Below are 21,139 nucleotides of genomic sequence, written 5' to 3' on the forward strand. Positions count from 1 at the left end.
CCGTCATATACATACCACGTAAATAAAATCACCACAACAACACTTTTGTGCAGAAGAAGGGAGGAATCAAATTATGTTTCTATGACTTGACGCTACATGTGCAGTCACTACTTTTAAATATTTACCACCTCATGATGGTTTTCAAGTATGCAGTCACCTATCCACTTAAGTGAGTGAATGTTCTTTTTAAGTACCAATGTTGTAAAGCTTGCAGTGCACCTTTTTTCAATATGCAAAGTATTTCTATTAGTTGCTAAACAGATTGATTTGTTTTGAAAACAATGATTTGTCTTTATTTTGTAGGAAAAACCACTTTGGCTGACTGTCTCATAGCTAGCAATGGGATTATCTCCACACGACTAGCAGGAAGGGTAAGATGATGGCAAATGCTTTTAATTCTGGCAGCGCAAAAGGTCTTATGTCATTAATGTAAACAGAAGAGGACTTTGGGCTCGCCTCCTTTAGTTGTTAGTTGCATTGGTTTAACCCCCTTGAGCCTCTTTATGCCTGAAGTATATTTCACTTTTAGATTGGCCCACAAGATTATTGCACAGTTATGATTGGTCAATTTTAGTAAATCTATGGCATTGCAGGCCACATTGCTCTTGCCTTCTGCTCTTCCGTAAACTGCTACTAGCATGTGACCCCACCCCTCAGTAGTCCTACAAGTTGCCACTCCAACGTGGTGATTTTTGTTGCTGTGGGCTGTCTTTCCGACCAAACAACCGCATTGGGAATCTCCTTAAGTAATATGAGCGCCACATCATGATGTTGAAGTACAAAGTGTTTGACCTCTACACACTTGCTAATCAGTAAAGACCCACAATCATTAAAAGAACAGCGAAGAATACTCCTTTGCAAATGACTGTTTTTTTTATTTCTGTCTGAGGCAGCGTTGTATGCATTAGTGTGCTACACGATCTTTGTTGTTCATGTCCACTTTTAAACCCCACCAGTCTACCATGAGTTTCTTCCCCTGGATAGTAAGTCTATTTGTAAATCCTGATTATAGCTCTAAATCTTAACATTACCCCCAAAACCTTCTACACAGGGCTTCCAATAAAATAGTTCCCAAAACCAAAAAAAGTTTATAGAACCATGTAGCATGTCTCGTAGTCAACCAATGACATCATGAACACACTAGACCCGGTCATGGGTCCTGATGCTGATCACAAAAGAAAACAGTTTGAAACCACCCTTCATTTTTTGCTAGGCATCAGCCCAGCCTAACTTTCCTAGACCCTACGATCTGGCTTAAAGCTTGCAGCCAGTCCCTCTCTTCCTCTAATTGAAACATTCAGATATAAGCACTTTTGAAGAAGATCTTTTGTGATCTAAGGCTTTCCACTCTAAATCTCTCTTCCAAGGCACGTAGAACTTCAGGCAGTCTTTCTAAAGTTTTGCAGAGGATTGAAGAGTCCGCACCTATACTTCACTTATGAGACTGTCCAGCTCTAATGGTCTTTCTCAACCACTTTTCCTACTAAACGCAGTATTTCCCATTCTCTGTGCCCTGGCCAGATGTCCAAGAACAATTTTAGTTTATACACACCAACCAGTCTCATGCACTGACCAGAAGTACTTTTTGGTTTTTTTCAAACGTTTTGTAATTTTTTTAATGTGTTGCTAAAAGAGGAGATTGAAGAACTGGACATTCTCAGCTCCTTTTAAATACTGCTGAAACAAGTTCTGCACATAACCAATTGTTCAACTCTTTTTTTTCTTCCTTGTTCCTCACTTCTTACCCCCTTTTACTCCTACTATGCTTAAGCATCCAAAAAGTCTTATTTAGTGTTTTCCCATTGGTAAATCAAAAAAACAACATGCAGGACCACTCAGGAGTAGATTACTTTTCAACTACTCTGGTTGCAATTTTGTGGCATCCTCAGGTACACTGTATAACATGGAGCACATCTGTCTGGCTCCGTGTTGCCCATTAAGTGCTTAAAATGTAATGTCGCAAGAAGTTGGATCTTAGGAGATCAATTATTTACTGTAACAGATTTTATTTTGTGAATATAAAAGGCTGGTGGTGGTTTATGGAGCCACATCATAAAGATAAAGCTAAGTTTTGCCGTTCTGTATCGTTAGTTACCATTGACTTCTTGACTATGCGCAGTATACTTCAATTGAGGCTGCATTGTCTCAATTAAGATTATGTTTTCAAGAAACATGCTTTCTTATTTTAATGACGATTTAGGAAAACCAATGTTTTCTGTGACATCCGTGTGTTCTTTAGCACTAAAGCTCTCTGTGCATGTTGTTGTCTTATGGTCTGTCTTGTTGAACACTTGGTAAAAACAGTATTGTGCTGCTTTTGTTTTTAGCTGGTGTTTTTGTCCAATCCAACTAGATTTCATTGTTTCAGCAGGTGTGTTTTACACGGAAATATGTAATCTCCTGATTGTATTATAGTAATGCTTTAACTTGTTTCCAATAATGTTAAATGAAGCATAACCTGGTCCATTTTCGTCTAGCTAAAGGAGAGCCAATCACACATTGCACATACCTGTAATTGAGTTGGTTTGCAGTGCAGCATTCAATAATGTTGAAACATTATTTGCGTAAATAATCTTTAATTGTATTCTTGATTCCCTAAGAAGAGTAGAGATACACACAGGGCTCCAATAGAGGCCCAGTTTTATGGAGCGAAATTCACCACAACAGACTGCAGTTGAGTATGATGCTGTGGATTAACCTTTTTTAACGAGTTTTGTCTTTTCTGTTGGAAGCTAAGGCTTGGGATTCTAAATCATTGCTGGAAGCTGGAACACGAAGAAAATAAATGGCCCATGTAGCCTGGTGACACCAAAATACAGCACACCAGGCAGGTCAGCATGGCTGTTGTAGCAGTCTGTCTGGTTGGCTAAACCATTTTTTAAAGTTGCTGGACCATATAAAAAACCAAGTGCAAGATAATGCCGCTAAATTTCCAAGTGTATAAAATAGTTCTTAAAGTGATATTCCACCTTTTGGGAGGAATATTTAAAAGGTCCTAAGGAAAGAACATGCTAAACTTATGGCAAACTCATTCCCCCTAAAGCCAAAACTAAGTTACAAAAATCAGAAACTTTGCTCCTCAGTCTTGATCCTCTTCCCCATAGCTGCTCAGTACCCAACACAGCTTAACCATAATAACTTGGAATCCTCTGTGCAAAGCAACTTCCCAAAATCGAGGCCTAGCTCTGGTCAGAAATTAGATTATTAATTCAGTACCGAGAAACCCCTTCCAATTTTATAAACACAATCTGATTAGATCAGAACATAGGCCCTCATTACAACTTCCGAAGCTGCGGGCGACACTATACCGCCAGTGCTGGTGGTATATGTGGCTCCTGGGCCAGCGGAAAAGTCACATCAACATTGCAGCCGGCTCATAATAGAGCCGGCGGCAATGTTGATGTGCAGTGGGTGCAGCAGCACCCGTCGTGCATTTCACTGCCCAAAATTCAGGAAGTGAAATGCGCGATGGGGCTGTGCCTGGGGGCCCCTGCACTGCCCACACCAAGTGCATGGGCAGTACAGGGGCCGCTAGGGGCACCCCAAGTCCCCCTTACCGCCAGCCTCCCCATGGCGGTGTTTACTGCCATGGACAGGCTGGCGGTTGGGGACTCATAATCCCCAGGGCAGCAGTATGTTGGAGGGGCCGGCGGTATGGGCGTGGCTAATACGCCATGGTCATTATACGCTGGCTGTACACTGTCATCTTACCGCCGGACGCGAGGGTCGTAATGAGGCCCATAGTTCTTAAAGCATCTTTGCTCAACCGTTCACATAGTACAAGCAGCAGACACTTCCCTGAAAAGTGGTTCCACTTTTCTTCAACTTCTTTTTGTATTCCTATAGCAGGCAAAGAGAAGGTGAGCCATTGGATCCCCGGAGAGCAGTTCCAGTCTCTGGGTGATACTAGGAGTTGTGAGATCTATAATATAACTCGCCTTGCTTTTCTTTTCCTTCGCAATTAAAATTGAGTGCCCAAGGTTCTGTGTTTCATCACCCAAACTTTATGACCAGGCTGGTACTCCATCTGAGTCGCCTTCTTATCATACCACTTTTCTTCAGCTGTTGCTGACCTCCAGATTTAGTTAGTTTGCTTCATCAGGTGTGCCATCTTGGATTTCACATAATCCACCAAGTCTTGTGTTGTTTTCTTAGGATCTCGCCTATTCTCAGAAGACATGGTGGGACCCCTTAAAGGGTTGCCAAATAAACATACGAAGTGGCTGAAGCCTACTCTCTGCTGTGGAACCTCCCTGTAGGCAAAGAATCATTGCAGCACGAGTACCCACTTACAGCAAAGGGGCTCCTCTAGGCCCATGACCATGCCTTTTAGACTCAAGCACTGTTGAGCCTTCTTTTTTACTGCAGGACCGCCGACTTCAGGTGTAGTCTTCCCAGGTCCAGAAATGTTCTGTGGAGCTGGAGGTGAGGTTCCAGTCTTAGGCTGCTCACTAGACACTTACTGGAGGTTTTTGTGCCACCCATTCCAGTCTTTCTAACCCTTTGCCCAACTCATTTTGTAGTACTTCTTCTTAGCTTTACTTTTAAAATTAGTAGACATCCTAAGACAGATGGCTAACCCCATTCACCAGAATGGTTGCTGCCTCTTATTAAAGTTAAACCACTCCCCCAATTTAGATGAGTTAATTTCCCTCTGTCTGGGTCATAACTGATTCTAAGCCAGTTCTGGCACAGGGAGCACAAAGTACATTTTGCATTTCCCCTAAAGTTATCAAAATCTGGTTACACCATTAAACGTATTTGGAGTATATTCCAGGTGGCCATACAAGTTAAAGATTTTTATTCTGTGTAGATCTGTCCTAGAAAATGTAGCCTTAACCTACACAAAGAAAACAGTTTTTGGACTTTTAGCTATTGTGAGGCCATACTTCAAATATGTTCTATGACTGTATTTTATATATCAAGCACCACACATCATAGGCGTACAGGGCACACTTTCGGAGTGACTTATTAATATATTTTTTTTAAATTCTCGACAGCAAATGCACTTTCCAGCCATCTTGTAAGAGTTTCTCATTGCTGAACTATAGAAATCTAATAAGACAATCATGATTTGCATGGTCATCCCCAAGTCTGTGTACCACCGCAAAGTCAATTCCCTACGGGTAGTGGACTACCACAACTATTTAAGGTTCTCGCCCTTCATCTGCTTTAGACCCCCAAGTGGTCTGTGGACAGCCTGAATTCAGAAACGAGTTCCAAACATATTTGGCCTCAGCTCTTCAGGGGCCACACTACAACAGTGGTCTCTCTGTGTGCACTCCACCTCGGTGTCCTGTATTGTAGCTGTCTGTTAATGAACATTGTGTGTGCAGTCCAGCCCCTCATTATTAGGCTGATAATGCATTGTCCTATGCCATGATCTGAAGCATCTGTCTGCACCACGAACAACTCTTTGCTGAAGCCATGTACCTTGTGTTCTGATGCAGAACATAGTTCCTCTTTCAGTGTTTCAAAGTTTCTTTTGACACTCCTCCATCCAGATTACCTTCTTGGATTGCCTGTTTAATGAGAGCTAAGTTAGAGGGTCAACAGTGCTCCCATACCTCTTAACAAACATTTAATACTACCATGTGAGGCTCAAAAAAGACACTTGCCTGAGCCTGGGCCTTGGTGGGCTCCCGGACCGTAATAGTATGCATTTTGAGCAGGAGAAGCTGCACATGTCCCCATTCACTTTATGGCCAAGGTGCAAGAAAACCCTGTCCTATTTTGCATACATCTTGTATATGTAACTTACTAGACTTGGTTCTCAGGCTTTGACAGAGCCTAAAGCAATTGCCTTAGCTATGTCAGTTGGCCTTCTGCGTTGAGTCTGTAGACAACAGCGTCATCCTGGTCAACAACACTGACGTCTTCTAGCTCAGGCAAGACCGCTGACCATCCTTTGGAAGGTGGCAGGAGCATCCTCAACATACAGGGAGTGCAGAATTATTAGGCAAATGAGTATTTTGACCACATCATCCTCTTTATGCATGTTGTCTGACTCCAAGCTGTATAGGCTCGAAAGCCTACTACCAATTAAGCATATTAGGTGATGTGCATCTCTGTAATGAGAAGGGGTGTGGTCTAATGACATCAACACCCTATATCAGGTGTGCATAATTATTAGGCAACTTCCTTTCCTTTGGCAAAATGGGTCAAAAGAAGGACTTGACAGGCTCAGAAAAGTCAAAAATAGTGAGATATCTTGCAGAGGGATGCAGCACTCTTAAAATTGCAAAGCTTCTGAAGCGTGATCATCGAACAATCAAGCGTTTCATTCAAAATAGTCAACAGGGTCGCAAGAAGCGTGTGGAAAAACCAAGGCGCAAAATAACTGCCCATGAACTGAGAAAAGTCAAGCGTGCAGCTGCCACGATGCCACTTGCCACCAGTTTGGCCATATTTCAGAGCTGCAACATCACTGGAGTGCCCAAAAGCACAAGGTGTGCAATACTCAGAGACATGGCCAAGGTAAGAAAGGCTGAAAGACGACCACCACTGAACAAGACACACAAGCTGAAACGTCAAGACTGGGCCAAGAAATATCTCAAGACTGATTTTTCTAAGGTTTTATGGACTGATGAAATGAGAGTGAGTCTTGATGGGCCAGATGGATGGGCCCGTGGCTGGATTGGTAAAGGGCAGAGAGCTCCAGTCCGACTCAGACGCCAGCAAGGTGGAGGTGGAGTACTGGTTTGGGCTGGTATCATCAAAGATGAGCTTGTGGGGCCCTTTCGGGTTGAGGATGGAGTCAAGCTCAACTCCCAGTCCTACTGCCAGTTCCTGGAAGACACCTTCTTCAAGCAGTGGTACAGGAAGAAGTCTGCATCCATCAAGAAAAACATGATTTTCATGCAGGACAATGCTCCATCACACGCGTCCAAGTACCCCACAGCGTGGCTGGCAAGAAAGTGTATAAAAGAAGGAAATCTAATGACATGGCCTCCTTGTTCACCTGATCTGAACCCCATTGAGAACCTGTGGTCCATCATCAAATGTGAGATTTACAAGGAGGGAAAACAGTACGCCTCTCTGAACAGTGTCTGGGAGGCTGTGGTTGCTGCTGCACGCAATGTTGATGGTGAACAGATCAAAACACTGACAGAATCCATGGATGGCAGGCTTTTGAGTGTCCTTGCAAAGAAAGGTGGCTATATTGGTCACTGATTTGTTTTTGTTTTGTTTTTGAATGTCAGAAATGTATATTTGTGAATGTTGAGATGTTATATTGGTTTCACTGGTAATAATAAATAATTGAAATGGGTATATATTTTTTTTTGTTAAGTTGCCTAATAATTATGCACAGTAATAGTCACCTGCACACACAGATATCCCCCTAACATAGCTAAAACTAAAAACAAACTAAAAACTACTTCCAAAAATATTCAGCTTTGATATTAATGAGTTTTTTGGGTTCATTGAGAACATGGTTGTTGTTCAATAATAAAATTAATCCTCAAAAATACAACTTGCCTAATAATTCTGCACTCCCTGTAAAGGCATCACTTAAAACTGTAGGTATCCCTCTGAATCAGAGAATGCAGCCCTTTCCTCTGTACCTTCTGGTAGGGCAGTCTGCAAGTACATTGAAGTTTGATCACAAGTACTAAGCAACGTGGCAACCCTGAACTGATCGGTGAGGTCTTCAGCTCTTGGTATGGGGTGGGTGTCAGTCTTTGTGACTGCGTTGCACCTCAGCTCTTGATCCGTCCTTATGAAATAACTTTTAGCAAGGTTATTTCTAACCTGTTGTGCTGGGAGTTTTCCTATTGACAGACAGGAGCATTGAAGAGTTGTTGTGGGTACCAAGATCTACAAGATAAGTCATCTCACTTTCGGAATTTCTGCTTGCAGCATACTTTGATCACTTGTTCCACAAATAATCCCAAGAACTGCATAGCCTATCCAAGCTGAATTTTCCTAATTTTACAGTCCTTTAAATAGTGAAGAAGCAATTACAAAACTTAATTTTAGCATCCTTTTCCTAACCTGCTGCTATGTGTGTGTTGAATGAGAAATAAACGAGGTCTGATTGGCAGTACATTGAGAAAGTGCATACAATCCAAAGGGCACCTGTGCTTTAAAGAGGTGTAGATGCTTTCAGTCCCAGCATGCATTGCACTGGCAATTGCCCTTCAGAGACAGTTTTTTTCTGGCTTATGAGAGTGGACCTATGAACAGTAAGTGCTATTGTTGGACCTGGCCCTTTTACAGGGTCATTCCCCAGACTTTTTGCTTTTTGCCTCCTTATTTTTCTAACCTTTGTTGGCTGACTTTTTGACTCTGAGCACTTTTTCACTGCTAACCAGTGCTAAAGTGCATGTGCTCTCCATTACAAAATTGGTATGATTGGATTATACCTAATTGGCATATTTAATTTACCTATAAGTCCCTTGTAAAGTGGTATCCCTATCCCCAGGGCCTCTAAATTAAATGCTACTAGTGGGCCTGCAACGCTGCTTGCGCCACCCACTAAAGAAGCCTGTCAAACCTATCAAAGGCCTGCTAGTGCAGAGCCTGTGTGCGCAGTTTCCTGCCACAGGGACCTGTCATCTAAATTTACTTGCCAGGCCCAGAACTCCCCTTTTACTACATGTAAGTCACCCCTAAGGTACGCCCTAGCTAGCCCTTTGGGCAGGGTGCCATGTATGTAGAAGGAAGGACATGTGGCATGTTGCGTGGCCTGTCCTGGTAGTGACAAACAGCCTAACTTGGTGTCTCACTGCTGTGAGTGCTGCCTCCTCATAGGATTGCATTGGAAATGCCCTGCCTTATGTGTAAGGGGTATTGTCTGATTTATGAGGGGTAGCGTAGGCATGTTTGGTATGGTTGTGGTAGTGGTGAGAAATGCTGCTTACTGGTGTAGGTGTATTTATTATTACTATCACAGAAATGCCACTTCTAGAAAGTGCGCATTTATCTGTGCTTATGACTTTGGTGTTTTGCAGCTTGCCTCCAGTCCACGTCTGGGAAGGCTGACAGTTGGGGCTTTGTGCATACTTCTCAGACATCCTGAACACAGGGAGGGTGGAGGTGTCACAGAGGTACATCTACATATTATAAAGCCTTCCTGGGCTGAGAGAAGGGAGAGGCGGGGCACACCCTCATTTGTAAAGGCTATGCCGTGACCTCAAACAATAGGGTCATTTACCCCCCACTGACGTTTGGAGCCTGTGCTGGAGGAGAGAAAGGGCATTCCCAGAACCAGTTGTAACTGGTTGGGACCCCCTCTCCTGGACATTGTAAAACACACTGTAAACCCAGTATAAGTACAGGGGAATTTTCCCCACAATTTGAACATTCTTGGGACTTGAAACTGGACACAGAACGCTGATGAATGGACTCACCAGGAAACCACCTTGGACTGCTGCTGCTGTGCTGACCTGTGACCTGCCTGGTCACTAGAAGTGCCACCATCTGCACCCCTTGTGCTGGCCTGTAGCTGGGCCCACCAGCCCTGTGCTTCTCCTTGTTTTCTTGCTTGTTCCCAGGGGCAGGGTGCTGTGGCCCCTGACCCCTGCAACGATCCCTGCAGATTGGACTGAAAGCGATGCGAGAAGCGCTTTGTTGTGTGTCCTGGCGCTTTGTTAAAGCACCCTCTGCTGGTGAGGAATCACCTCTGCAGCAAGGGCTTATAAGAGTGCCCTCGCGCTTTGAGAAGCGCTTCTCTGCTCTTTCAATCACCGCTGCGGCCGGGGCCGAAGCACAGAGCCTTTGCATTTTGGGGAAGCGCTCCTGTGCTGATAAAACTCACCGCCGCGACCCGGGAGACTGCCACCCTGCAGCGCGCCGAAACCGCACTTTCTTCAGGGCCCTAGGGGCATCACTAATTCCAGTTGAGGAGCAAGCGCACTCCTATCGTGCCCCTGGGGCAAAGCGCACTCTAAGAGGCGCCCCCGGGGCACCAGCAGGCACCGTCCTCGTGCCTGCTCACCCTAAAGTGTTGTGGAAGCCGAGAGAGTGGCTCGTGCACCATGCGGGTGACCTCTTGATGTTTATAGATTTCCTACCTGCTTTCTGTCCCTACACATATGTGCTAATGTTCCGTTTATGGGCATGTCTAGCTGATATGTATTTGTATGACTTGTGAGATGTTCTCTAATGTTCCTTTTATGGGTATTTAGGAATTATTCATGACAAGTGCATATAACTCTTATTGTAATTCCTGACTACTGCTTATGTTGCAGAATCCTGAGTACTTATGTGTTCTAATGTGACAACTGCGTATTCTTGCAGAGTATTAGTAACTTGTGTAACGTTCTGACAACTGCTAAGGTAGCAGGGTATTACTTACGTGTAATGTTGGTCTAATTATGTTTTGTGCAATACAGATTATTTTTACATAGCTCAGTGTTGTGTTTACTTTTTGGTGTACATTTTGCGTCACGTGTGTTTTGTGTGTTGTGCAAACACTTTACACATTGCCTCTGGGATAGGTCTGACTGCTCGTGCCAAGCTACCAAGGGGGTGAGCAGGGGTTATCGTGGACGTGTAACTCCCTTGCCCTGACTAGAATGGGTAGGTTCTGCCTGGCTGAGGTGCATACCCTAGCCAACCAGAAACCCCATTTCTAACAGCTATTTTGCCCATTTGCCCAAAAATGCCCAAAAGCCCATTAAAGGGTCACTAGGGGAACCAACTGCGTGGCAACTTAGGAGATATGATGGACAAGGGGAAGGATGAAAAGCCCTCCAGAGAGGGTTCCCTTTCTGCCGTGCCTAAGTCCTGAGTTTCTGAGGACTGCAGAAGAAGGAGATCAAGGGAAAATGGTCCAAAAATGATGAAAGGTGGAGACAAAACCACTCCTGACACTATTGTATTGCAATTCTTTTTAACTTTTCACACAGTACAAAATGCTGTACCAAGGACTGCAGGGATCCGTTCAAATAATCTCAGGCAAAATTCTAAGAAAACGACTATGATATAAGAGGGAGATAGAAAAATTATGGCAATTCAGTCTGTCCACTGTAAAGATAGTGTAGACCCTATGGTCCTTCCCTACCTATTGGCCATCCCGTTTCACCCGGGTGGAGAAAAAGGGGGGTTATTGTAGCGACCACCAAAAGCATATCTTATATAGAGGTCAGTGACAAGTACCCTAGGAGCTGGTATCTGTGGAGTAAAGTGTCAACAGTCTCCCTGGGACGGGCACCCCATAGGAAAGACGGGCATTGACCCAAAGCCTCAATAACCTTGCCCATGTCCTTAGTACCTCCAGGAGGGGAAGAAGCAAGCAACGTCCTGTATTCCTCAGCATTCCATCAGGGATTGCGTTAGAGGCCCCTCAGGAGCAATACACAGAGGGGGTCATTCTGACCGCGGCGGACGGCGGTCACCGCCCGCCACGCGGTTCCCGCCAAAAGACCGCAGCGGTCATTCTGGCTTTCCCACTGGGCTGGCGGGCGACCGCCGAAAGTCCGCCCGCCAGCCCAGCGGGAAACACCCTTCCCACGAGGACGCCGGCTCAGAATTGAGCCGGCGGTGTGGGAAGGTGCGACGGGTGCAGTTGCACCCGTCGCGAATTTCAGTGTCTGCTAGGCAGACACTGAAATTCTTTTTGGGGCCCTCTTACGGGGGCCCCTGCAGTGCCCATGCCATTGGCATGGGCACTGCAGGGGCCCCCAGGGGCCCTGCGGCACCCCCTACCGCCATCCTGTTCCCGGCGGGAGAACCGCCAGGAACTGGATGGCGGTAGGGGGTGTCAGAATCCCCATGGAGGTGGAGCGCGCTCCGCCGCCATGGAGGATTCTCAAGGGCAGCGGAAAGTCGGTGGGACACCGCCGACTTTCCGTTTCTGGCCGCGGCTGAACCGCCGCGGTCAGAATGCCCAGCGGTGCACCGCCAGCCTGTTGCCGGTGCTACCGCCGACCTCCGCTATGGCGGTAATTACCGCCAGGGTCAGAATGACCCCCAGAGTGTCTTGAACCTAGGGACACCCAGAGTAACCGCAAGGTAATACCAAGGAGTGCTGCCCCTTTTTCTCTAATTGTTACACGAAGGGGTCAGTGTCGAAGTAATATGCCACATGTCTCATTGTATTTGTGCATCTGGCCATTAGGTTTGTAGATTAAACTTTCATATAGGGCCTTAGTGTGCATGTCGACAAGACATTTGGTGCATGAGGGTGATTTCTTGGTTTTCCCGTGGTGCAATATAATTCCCCATTGCCAGAGCCAAGTGGCTTGTTAGAGCTGACGTCACTCCCAATTTGTCTCAGAGTAGATCCCAGATTTGCTTTCAGTAGTTGGAGAGAGCAGTACAGTCCAATAAGATGTACATATTATCACAGGCAGAGGTGGAACATCTCCAGCACTTGGAGTCTAGCTGTAAGTGTGCTACATGAAGTTTAGCAACGTGCTACATGAAGTTTAGCTGGTACAGTGATTTGTTGTGGTGTTGAAGTATATCAGAACATTTATCATCAGGGAGTGTAAGGCTCAATGGTGTTTTCCCACCAGCTGGCGCATGCTGTGGTCTGTGAAAAAAGTATGTCAATTAGTGTGGTGTAAAGCCCCAAAATAGTCCTCTTAAGGCGTTTCCACACCAGTGAGGAGTTGCCTTTTCCATAAGCGCTTAAGGGGTGAATGAAATTTGTCTCTCTGTGGTCCATTTCATTAGATGTCTACAGCACCTGCCCGGCCCACATTTTTGGATGAACTTGTCCAACTTGTGCTACTCTGCTGCATCGTCTGTGAAGTGCCCGGTACTCGGTCGGTGTCCAGCCTGTAGTGGCATCACAGGAGGAATGGCAGGGCCTGCAGGGCCTTGAGTGTTTGAGGCAGTCAAGGCATCCAGGAATCGTTCCTGGTCATCTAGTTCGGTATACTCGCTTGTCCTGCCGTCTACTGTTAAGAACGTCACAGCTGGTGTCAACAGGCCGTAGTGTATGTCACATTTCTGGAGACTGATGGAAGCGCCTGGACCTTTTTGGGCTTGCGGCTTTTATCTTGTGGGTAATCAGCTGAGGAAGATTTGGTAGTTGTCCCATTGGTAAGGACTGTGTTTCTTGACTGCTGTGATAATCTGACACACTTGTTGATGCTGCAACAAGCATGCCATAATTGGGCAAGGGGCTTGAGAAGTAGAAGGAGTACGAGATCTGATCTTGTTGGCCCTCTGTATTTCCAACTGCAGGGTAAATTGCAGCTCCAGCAGTAGTGGCAGGAAGGTACTAAGAAAAGCTATCATGTTGGTTCCTTCTAGTTTCTCCGGCACCCACGTGATGCGTATGTTATCTTGTCTACTCATGTCCTCTAAATCCGTTACTTGCATTTCAGGGCCCAAATCTCCGATGACCAATCTGGCAAGCACTACAACTTGGTTTCTGCATCTCGCAGGCTGTGTTCATTGTCGTCCAGCCTGTGATGGAAGGAAGCGATGTTGGATCGCAGGGACTGCACCTTCAATGCCATTTTAGACATTGCTTTGTGTCTGGAGCCTGTGGAAGTTTAATTGTTAGACAGTTGTCGGAGCAACATCTACATGATAGAAGAGGAAACTGGCAAGCCAGCCTGAGTTGTCCACGACTCCTGCAGCTTAAAATTAGAGACAGCCTCCAAGAAGAGCAGTTGTTGTGTGGCCTTCTGTTGAGACGTGTGAAGACGGGGGTGTGACCACGGCGGATCACGGTGTCATAAGGACTCTTGTACTTTAACAAGACTGCTGGATTTGGGGCAGCAGCACCTCTGTGATGTAGGCGACTGAGTCACTCCCACACCAGTTGGCAGCTCTCGGCTCAACTCTCCCGGCTCTCTAGCAGCACCTCACCAAAACCCAAACTGTAAGACTCCCTGAGGGAAATCGTGATGAAACAAGCCTTACCCTTTTCTCTCCACATACAAGTCTCTTACACACACATAGGCAAGAAAAAAGATGCAGGACAGTTTTCAATACCTTTATTGAAAAGACTGCAATCTGTGCTAAAATGCATGAGCTGCAATGATAGGAGAATGAGGGATAACAAAATCAGAATTGTGAAAATGAGAGATGTAAGTATAAACAACCCCAGCATATTGTTATGACATGAGTATACAGTTCCTACCTAAAAGCCTAATTTCTAGCCACTGAGCGAGAGCATGGCTATGTAAGCCAAATCGGTCCATATAGTGTCCATGAGAAACACACTCTACCCCCGTTACCTTGGTACAAGACCAGGCCATCTGTCTCCAGATCAGGATCTGTGGAGACCCAAAGGCTAAGGTCAGCATACACATGGATGGAAATTCTGGCTGGAACCACCTCTAATATAATTTTGTCCTACAAGGTGTTTTTATAGGGTACATGTTTGTGCTCATGCACAGAAGCCTGAAGTGGGTATGTACTTAAGCGGGGAACTGTTTACTCAGTCTTGGGGCTGGCAATACAAAATATTATTCTGTGTGCCCCGCATTCCGTTCTTGTGAATCTGAGGAAAGGAACATAATGCAAAGTATGTCACCCATAGCACTGATAATGACGCTTTCACTGAATAGTGGCTGATAATGAAATTAAAAACAATGCCACTAAAAGAGGCAATAAAAAACGAATACAGGGATACAGAGCATAATAACTAGGTAAACGGCACAGGCCGCAGGCCTAAGCTAAGTTATCACTGTGCCCAAGTGACTAACTAAAATGGACCCACGGCAACTGCAGTGCATGGTGGGTAGCTAGGTCTAGAACCAAAGGTTGACTCAATGGCAAGGTAGGATGATGTTTTGTACATTTGACATCCGTTCTGCAGGAGTGGAAAAGTACCAGGGTGACCAATGAGGTGTTTGGTGACTGGCTCCTCATGTAAGGGAAATGTCTTGGCAGCAGTTAACTCCCAAAAAAGTGTTTTCCCCAGGCCTTGGTTAAGGCATTGTTACGGCATGTAGCCCCAAAGTGTCCTCTTTCCATGAGTGCAGTCCCCAGCGTACACTGTCGCCCACCAAAGTGCAACAGGAGTAATAGGCTTGTATTAGGTGGTAGAGCGATGGATGAGACACTCACTGTGTAGTGGGCCACCAAGTAAGTTTAGGCTGAGTGCCCCATCCCAGTACAGTGCCCTCAATAAAGATGGCTGCTGTTATAGTCCAGATCAGAGTCACCTGCACACCAAGGTTAAATTAAGAGATTCTTGCCTACACTAAAGATGGCCGCCCAATGCTGAGCTTACAGTCATCCTAATTTGTTAGTGCCCGCTTCTGCATCTTCCGGGCCATGAAGGCCAGAAGAGACAGTTGGTATGGATCAGAGGAGGGTAAGCCCTACTCTTGTGTGATCCACCTCTGTTTGCGATCACCAGTGCGATGCAGGGGGCCACCCACTACTCAGGACCCCTGCGTCGATAAGCACAGTAAGAGACACCAGGGGTACAGTGGGGAGGATGACGAGTGCTCTCACTTGACATCTGTGCTCGGGGCTCTGTGCAGCCAAAGCCACAGGATCCCACAAGCCCGCTTACTGCAGCCCTCTTGAACCACACATCGCCTGCATGGACTGGACCTGTCTGCTATCAGTGGGGGTGTCCCAGGCCATGTCAGCCGGGCCAGCGGAGATGCTTAGGGGCCCGCCAGTATCAGTTTAGTGTAGTTTTGCATGATGATGGGACATTATTGAAGCAAATAGGATAGAAAGTGCCAGGGAGCTTCAACGGCATGCAACCATGCTCCTCAGCGTCAGCTCTGAATTCCCAACATTCTTGTCATCTTGCCCTGTCACGTCCAGCACATCAACATCACTCTGTGTAAGCGTGTTGAGTGTGAAAAGCTGAATCTCTCTAGGTCAGTGCCGAGACACCACAGTTCTGCATCTGGAATATTTAGTGCTGAAGTACTCCCATCGCTTAATGTTATGCCGCACAATGTCATGATCTCTGCAGAACAGAACTTCAAAGTGGGATCAGCCTTTGCCACAGTGACAGTCGACCTAGGAACTCTACACCAGATAAACCTTGTAAGTGTCTTTGTCATCTACAGCTTCGATAATAGAATAAGGCTTGATTGTCTCAAGTTATGACACCTGCATCTTGTGGTCTCTTGTTATTTCAGGGTTCCACCAGAGAACCCAGTGCAAACTCATTTAAAGCCTTTAAATGTGCATCGTCCTGTAACATAGAGGCTGATGGTCTCCAGACAGATTGTATTTGAATTCACTGTATGTAGTTTCTCATCATGAAGGCATGAAGGAGGTAAAGAAGAGCCAGGCCTAATTCCCTGTTCATGAACCCATGAGGGCCTGCTTCCTAAAGCTAATAGACACCCTGGTGAGATAACAGAAAACTGTCTGGATTGGGGAGTCTGCTAGACCAGCTGCTATAGAAAAGCTTCAAAGGACAAGAGGGGCTTGAAAGGCAGGATGTAGAAAATATGTTTTAGGCTTGCATTTTCTTAGTGATTCCTAGGATAACTGGACACCAAATTAGTTTGGGTGAGATCCTTGTTTTTTCCATGGAAGGTAACAAATATAAATGGCTTTGTAGTAGGTTTGACCTGATTTTTTTTTGTGGCTAAGTGTTGTGACATTTGAAAGTTTCAAACGTAATGTAGAAGATTTTAGATGCAAGTGAAAAACCTGTGATAAATTAGTTGGCGGCTGAGGTGGAGAATCTGAGTAGGGGATATCACCCACCTTGTCACCCCACCTCGGGTCGGTTTGCTATATCTGATGGTGATCAATAGTGAAGCTTTTAATTCTCCATGGCATACTTCACATGATGAGGTTTGCTGCCTGCCACAAGCAGGACAAGGCCTGGACAGAAACCCCTACCCAGAAGGTAGCAGTTTGAGACCGTGTGTAGCCTGTTAACCACTGGAACCAAGCCTTAAGAATGCTCCTTAGAGACAGAACACAACTGGAACTCTGAACACATAGGAAGAGCAGTCAGACCACAGATGAACATGGTGGGCAAAGTGGAAGGAGACAAGTAACTGCTGTACTACAGGTGAGAGTGAGTGGATATGTTCCATTCGAACAGGGAGAACACAACGAGTCAGACTCCCACCCTACACATCGTAGCCAAAGGACATGATCTGCAGAGTCCCTCAAGGATCATCTCTCAGTCATACTCTGTTCAACATTTACATCGCACCACTCACCGATGTCATCAGATCTGATGGCATCTTCATCATTTCCTATGCTGATGGCACTCAGCTCATCCTCCCAATATCTGACAAGTCCTCCACAACCAGATCCATAGCGGAATGGATGAAATCCAACTTCCTGAAACTCAACTCGGACAAGATGGACATGCTGATTCTTGAAAACAAAAACTCTCCCTGGAACTCCACCTGGTGGCCATTAGAGCTTGGTCCAACACCTTTTCCCTCTGACCACGCAAGACACCTGAGAATCATCCTAGATGACAAACTCCACATGGCCTCACAGGTGATTGCAGTCAGCTTCTCCTGTTTCCACATACTAGGGATCCTCAGGAAAATCTTCAACTGGATCCCCACGAGCATCAGCCGTACTGTCACTCAAGCCCTACTCACTAGCAGACTAGACTATGGCAACGCATTGTATGCTGTAATCTCTAGCAACCTCCTCCACCGTCTTCAGAACATTCAGAACACCTTAGCTAGACTCATCCTGGATCTTCCTTGTTGCACACACAGCACGCCACACATCAGATACACAAACTCTGCCAATTCATACTTCACATATGCATACAAGGTACTGCACAACATAGGACCATCATACCTCAGGTGCCGCCTTCCTTCTGCCAACCCACCAGACCCCTATGCTCACCCTCACTCTTCCCTGTACACACCCCACCGTATCCAAGAAAGCAGAACAGGCAGCCTAGCCTTCTTTTAGATCATACCCCGGGCGTGGAACAACCTCCACACATCAGGGCCTCATCCTCGCCTCTGGAATTCCACAGGAGGTTGAATACCTGGCTCTTCAGCTAACTCCCAGCAGACGACCTACATGCCCTTCAAGTGATAAGTCGTGCTATACAAATCCATGTAACATTTCATAACATGCCAACTGAGTTGTCACAACCTCGACCAACCAATGTATGTTTTAACAAGAGAATCCGAGTGAGCTGATCCCCGGGTGGCCTTCAGAGGCACAAAAAGGGCACTGAACTGGAATCCTTCTGTGAAGGATACCAGTCGATCAGTCTTGCACTGTCTTTGTGGATATTCTTTGCTGGTGGTAATGATGTGAACACCCTCCCACTTCGAGCCAGTAACAAGAATTTTCAAAGCGAAGAAGAAAAAGACTTTGATGTCAACACCAAGGATTGAACTTGCACCTTGGAAAGCAGGGCACTGTTTACTGGGTAAGGGAGCCATAGACAAGAAGAGACTTCTTTTTCTGTGGAGGGCAAAGCCAGAGACACCCCTAAGGGAACTCTGTGGAATGTGGAAGCTGTGAAGCGTGTCTTCACACAGTGCCTGACTCTCATCCAGCCTTTCTGGCCTGACTTAAGTCCCGAGGCAACATGGAGCCGAGAGAAGGGCTGTGGTCCTGGAGTGAGAGAAGGTCTCCAGTACCCAACTATAAATAAAGTGCACCAACGTTCCTTCACTGTCCATTCAGAATGTAGAATTGTGGAAAGAAACTGTTACTTTGAAACTCTATATCTTTGCAGTGAATTATTGAATTGTTGTCGTTTTTGTCTTATTTTAATCCTGAAATACCATTTGATTGTACTAAGTGAGAGCGTTATTGAGTGATTTCTTGATTCTTGTATCGTGATGGTACTGCTGATCCATAACGTACATTCTCTGAGGTAGCCTTCCTTCTCAGTTTCTTGGTAGTTACGGGTATATGAAGCTGTCTTAAAGAAACAGTGCTTGCATTGTTTGTCTTTGTAGGAGCTAGTTTTACATGGTTGTAGGAGAATCTACCCCACTGAGGAACTCTGTGTCCTATATTTATGATGAGCTGTAGGAAAGCGGTCCATTGTTGCTTTTAGGTTTTACCACGATTTTCTGTCATTCTTGTGAAAATGTCTAATATTTAGAGAAGCTTGTTTGTTTCTCATCTTATAGTGAGGCACACTTTCACCCTTTGGTTGCATTCATCAACCTCAATGTTTGTTTTAACTATTCTTTTGTTTTTTTACTGTTTTTGATGTGCTTGGTTTACTAAGTTTTAATGTGTCCTTGTCTGTGATGTATGGTGTAAATGCTGCATATAAGACATAGAACGTCCATTCGATGCAAGTCATGCACAGTGTGAAATAAACAGTGTATGCTGCTGTTAGCAGATTGAGAGAGAATGCTTATTGCATGAGAATGATGTTCCATACACTTACAGTGGTATATTTGTAATGACCCTGCACTGAAGAATGGTGTACATTTGTAAGATTGTGCCTTCGGTATCCTTTAAACTTGTGTTAGTGCACATAGATACATGAACACATCTTCATTACGATACCGCCTCTTTTGTAGGAAAACGTGATGTATTCCTTAAGTCTGTGTATAGGATTCTTTATTGCATTATATATAGCATTTAAGGTTAAAGATACCATGTTTAAATATCATAATTATTATGAAGGTGAAAAATTATTAGTTGGACAAACGCTGTTTAAATCTGTCAGATAACGTAAGGCACTTGCATGCAAGACAATATAACAGCCAATTTACTTTGCCACTTAAAGTTAATATCTCTATGTCATGGGTTATATAATTAGCATTCACTCAATTATAGATTTGTCTTTTGTTGAGATCAATTTATTGTCAATCAAGAAGAGTTGTGTTTTGAGCCAGAGGTAGTAAAGTTGGTCAGCCTTATAGAAGATGAAGGATGAGTAGATGGTACACATACTTGTGTATAAATTTCCTGTCAGACAAATAGATTTCCCATTGTATTTAACAAAAAAGGCTGGCCTATTTAGAAAAGTTGACAAAATCTATTATCCTTTGTCCTTTGCTGGTCTGTTATGTGAACAGTGATATGCATGTAGATTCTTTGAAAATAATTTTGGTAGGTATATTTTCTATGACTTTGTATTTTCTATGACGTCCTCAGTTGACGGTGCTTGTTGCCTGGGTGCCTTAATTAGAGTGTATCGGAATGATTTACCTTACACTGCAATCCCTGTAGACCTGCATTCCTTTGGATCGGGGCTCAGCATGTACCACCTTCTGTTAAATAGGCACACAAAGAGACACATGCAACCCTCTCTTCCCTAGCATAAAACACTCTAATTTCTTTTTACATTTCTGTAGAGAATTCCAGCATATATATATATATATATATATATATTGTTTGTGTCATTAATTGTCATGAATGCTGCTTCCTTCTCGTAAAGTCAAGTTTTACTATCTCTCTTTCTTTTAAGTTGAGGTACCTGGACAGCAGAGAAGATGAACAAATCAGAGGAATTACTATGAAATCCAGTGCCATTTCATTGCATTTTAATAAAGGTATGCTAATTTGAGCTACATGTTTACTACAGAAAGTTAAAATTGACAGCATACAATTATTTTCTACACATTTTCCTGAAGCTTAAAATAATCTGTCTCTACTGCGTTTTAGAAAATAACTTTTGGGGATGTATAATACTAACAAATTTGTGTCTTGATACATAGTGAAAGGTCCGGACAAACCAATCTGTAGGTTCTTTGATATATTTCCTCACTGTTAGAATTTTGTGTGTATGTTGGGTTCGGGCAATGGGTTTAATAATTATCAAAAATGTGAAGTTGTAATCTGAAGTAATGAACCAACATTTATTCTAAGTAATGTGTTGTTATTTTGCCTAAAATCCTTTCCCTCTCTGTACTCCAACCCCACATTGGTAGTGGACCAGAAAGGTTATGGCCTTCCTGGATTAGCTGAAACTGAACCTTCGAAACCAAACAATAACTAGATAAGTCTCTTGGATCTAGTTTGGGCTTTTCTTTTAGTGACAGTGTGACACAAATTTGCTTTGAGTGCCCCCGAATTGCACCCTCCGGGCAGGCTTAGTGAACCTAACCAAGCTTGAATAAAGCTATTTTATAAATCTTGTGAAACTTTTGACGTGTGTTTATTAGTCATTTAGGAACTTGCAATAGCAGGATAACAGTTGTCTCTATAGTGTGTGAGGAATGCTGTTCCATAAATTTGGAACACTGAATTAGGGCGAAAAATTCCAAGATATTTGATGGGGGCTCCTCAACCAACTAAACTAATTTTTGACAGCCAGGTCTCGCTTTTGTTTTGAATA

General features: G+C 44.6%; 1 protein-coding gene across 4 annotated transcripts in view; it reads left to right on the forward strand.

The window, feature by feature from the left end:
• Positions 1-21,139, forward strand: part of EFL1 (elongation factor like GTPase 1) — a 770,553-nt gene that overhangs the window by 29,906 nt on the left and 719,508 nt on the right. For all 4 annotated transcript variants that reach the window (XM_069222577.1, XM_069222575.1, XM_069222574.1 and 1 more), the window contains exons 3-4: positions 304-371; positions 20,270-20,354. In XM_069222577.1, the coding sequence (XP_069078678.1) occupies positions 304-371; positions 20,270-20,354 (153 nt within the window). The remainder of the gene's footprint in view (positions 1-303; positions 372-20,269; positions 20,355-21,139) is intronic.

This window comes from Pleurodeles waltl, chromosome 3_1 (genome assembly GCF_031143425.1).
Source record: "Pleurodeles waltl isolate 20211129_DDA chromosome 3_1, aPleWal1.hap1.20221129, whole genome shotgun sequence".
In the NCBI taxonomy this organism is placed as follows: domain Eukaryota; kingdom Metazoa; phylum Chordata; class Amphibia; order Caudata; family Salamandridae; genus Pleurodeles; species Pleurodeles waltl.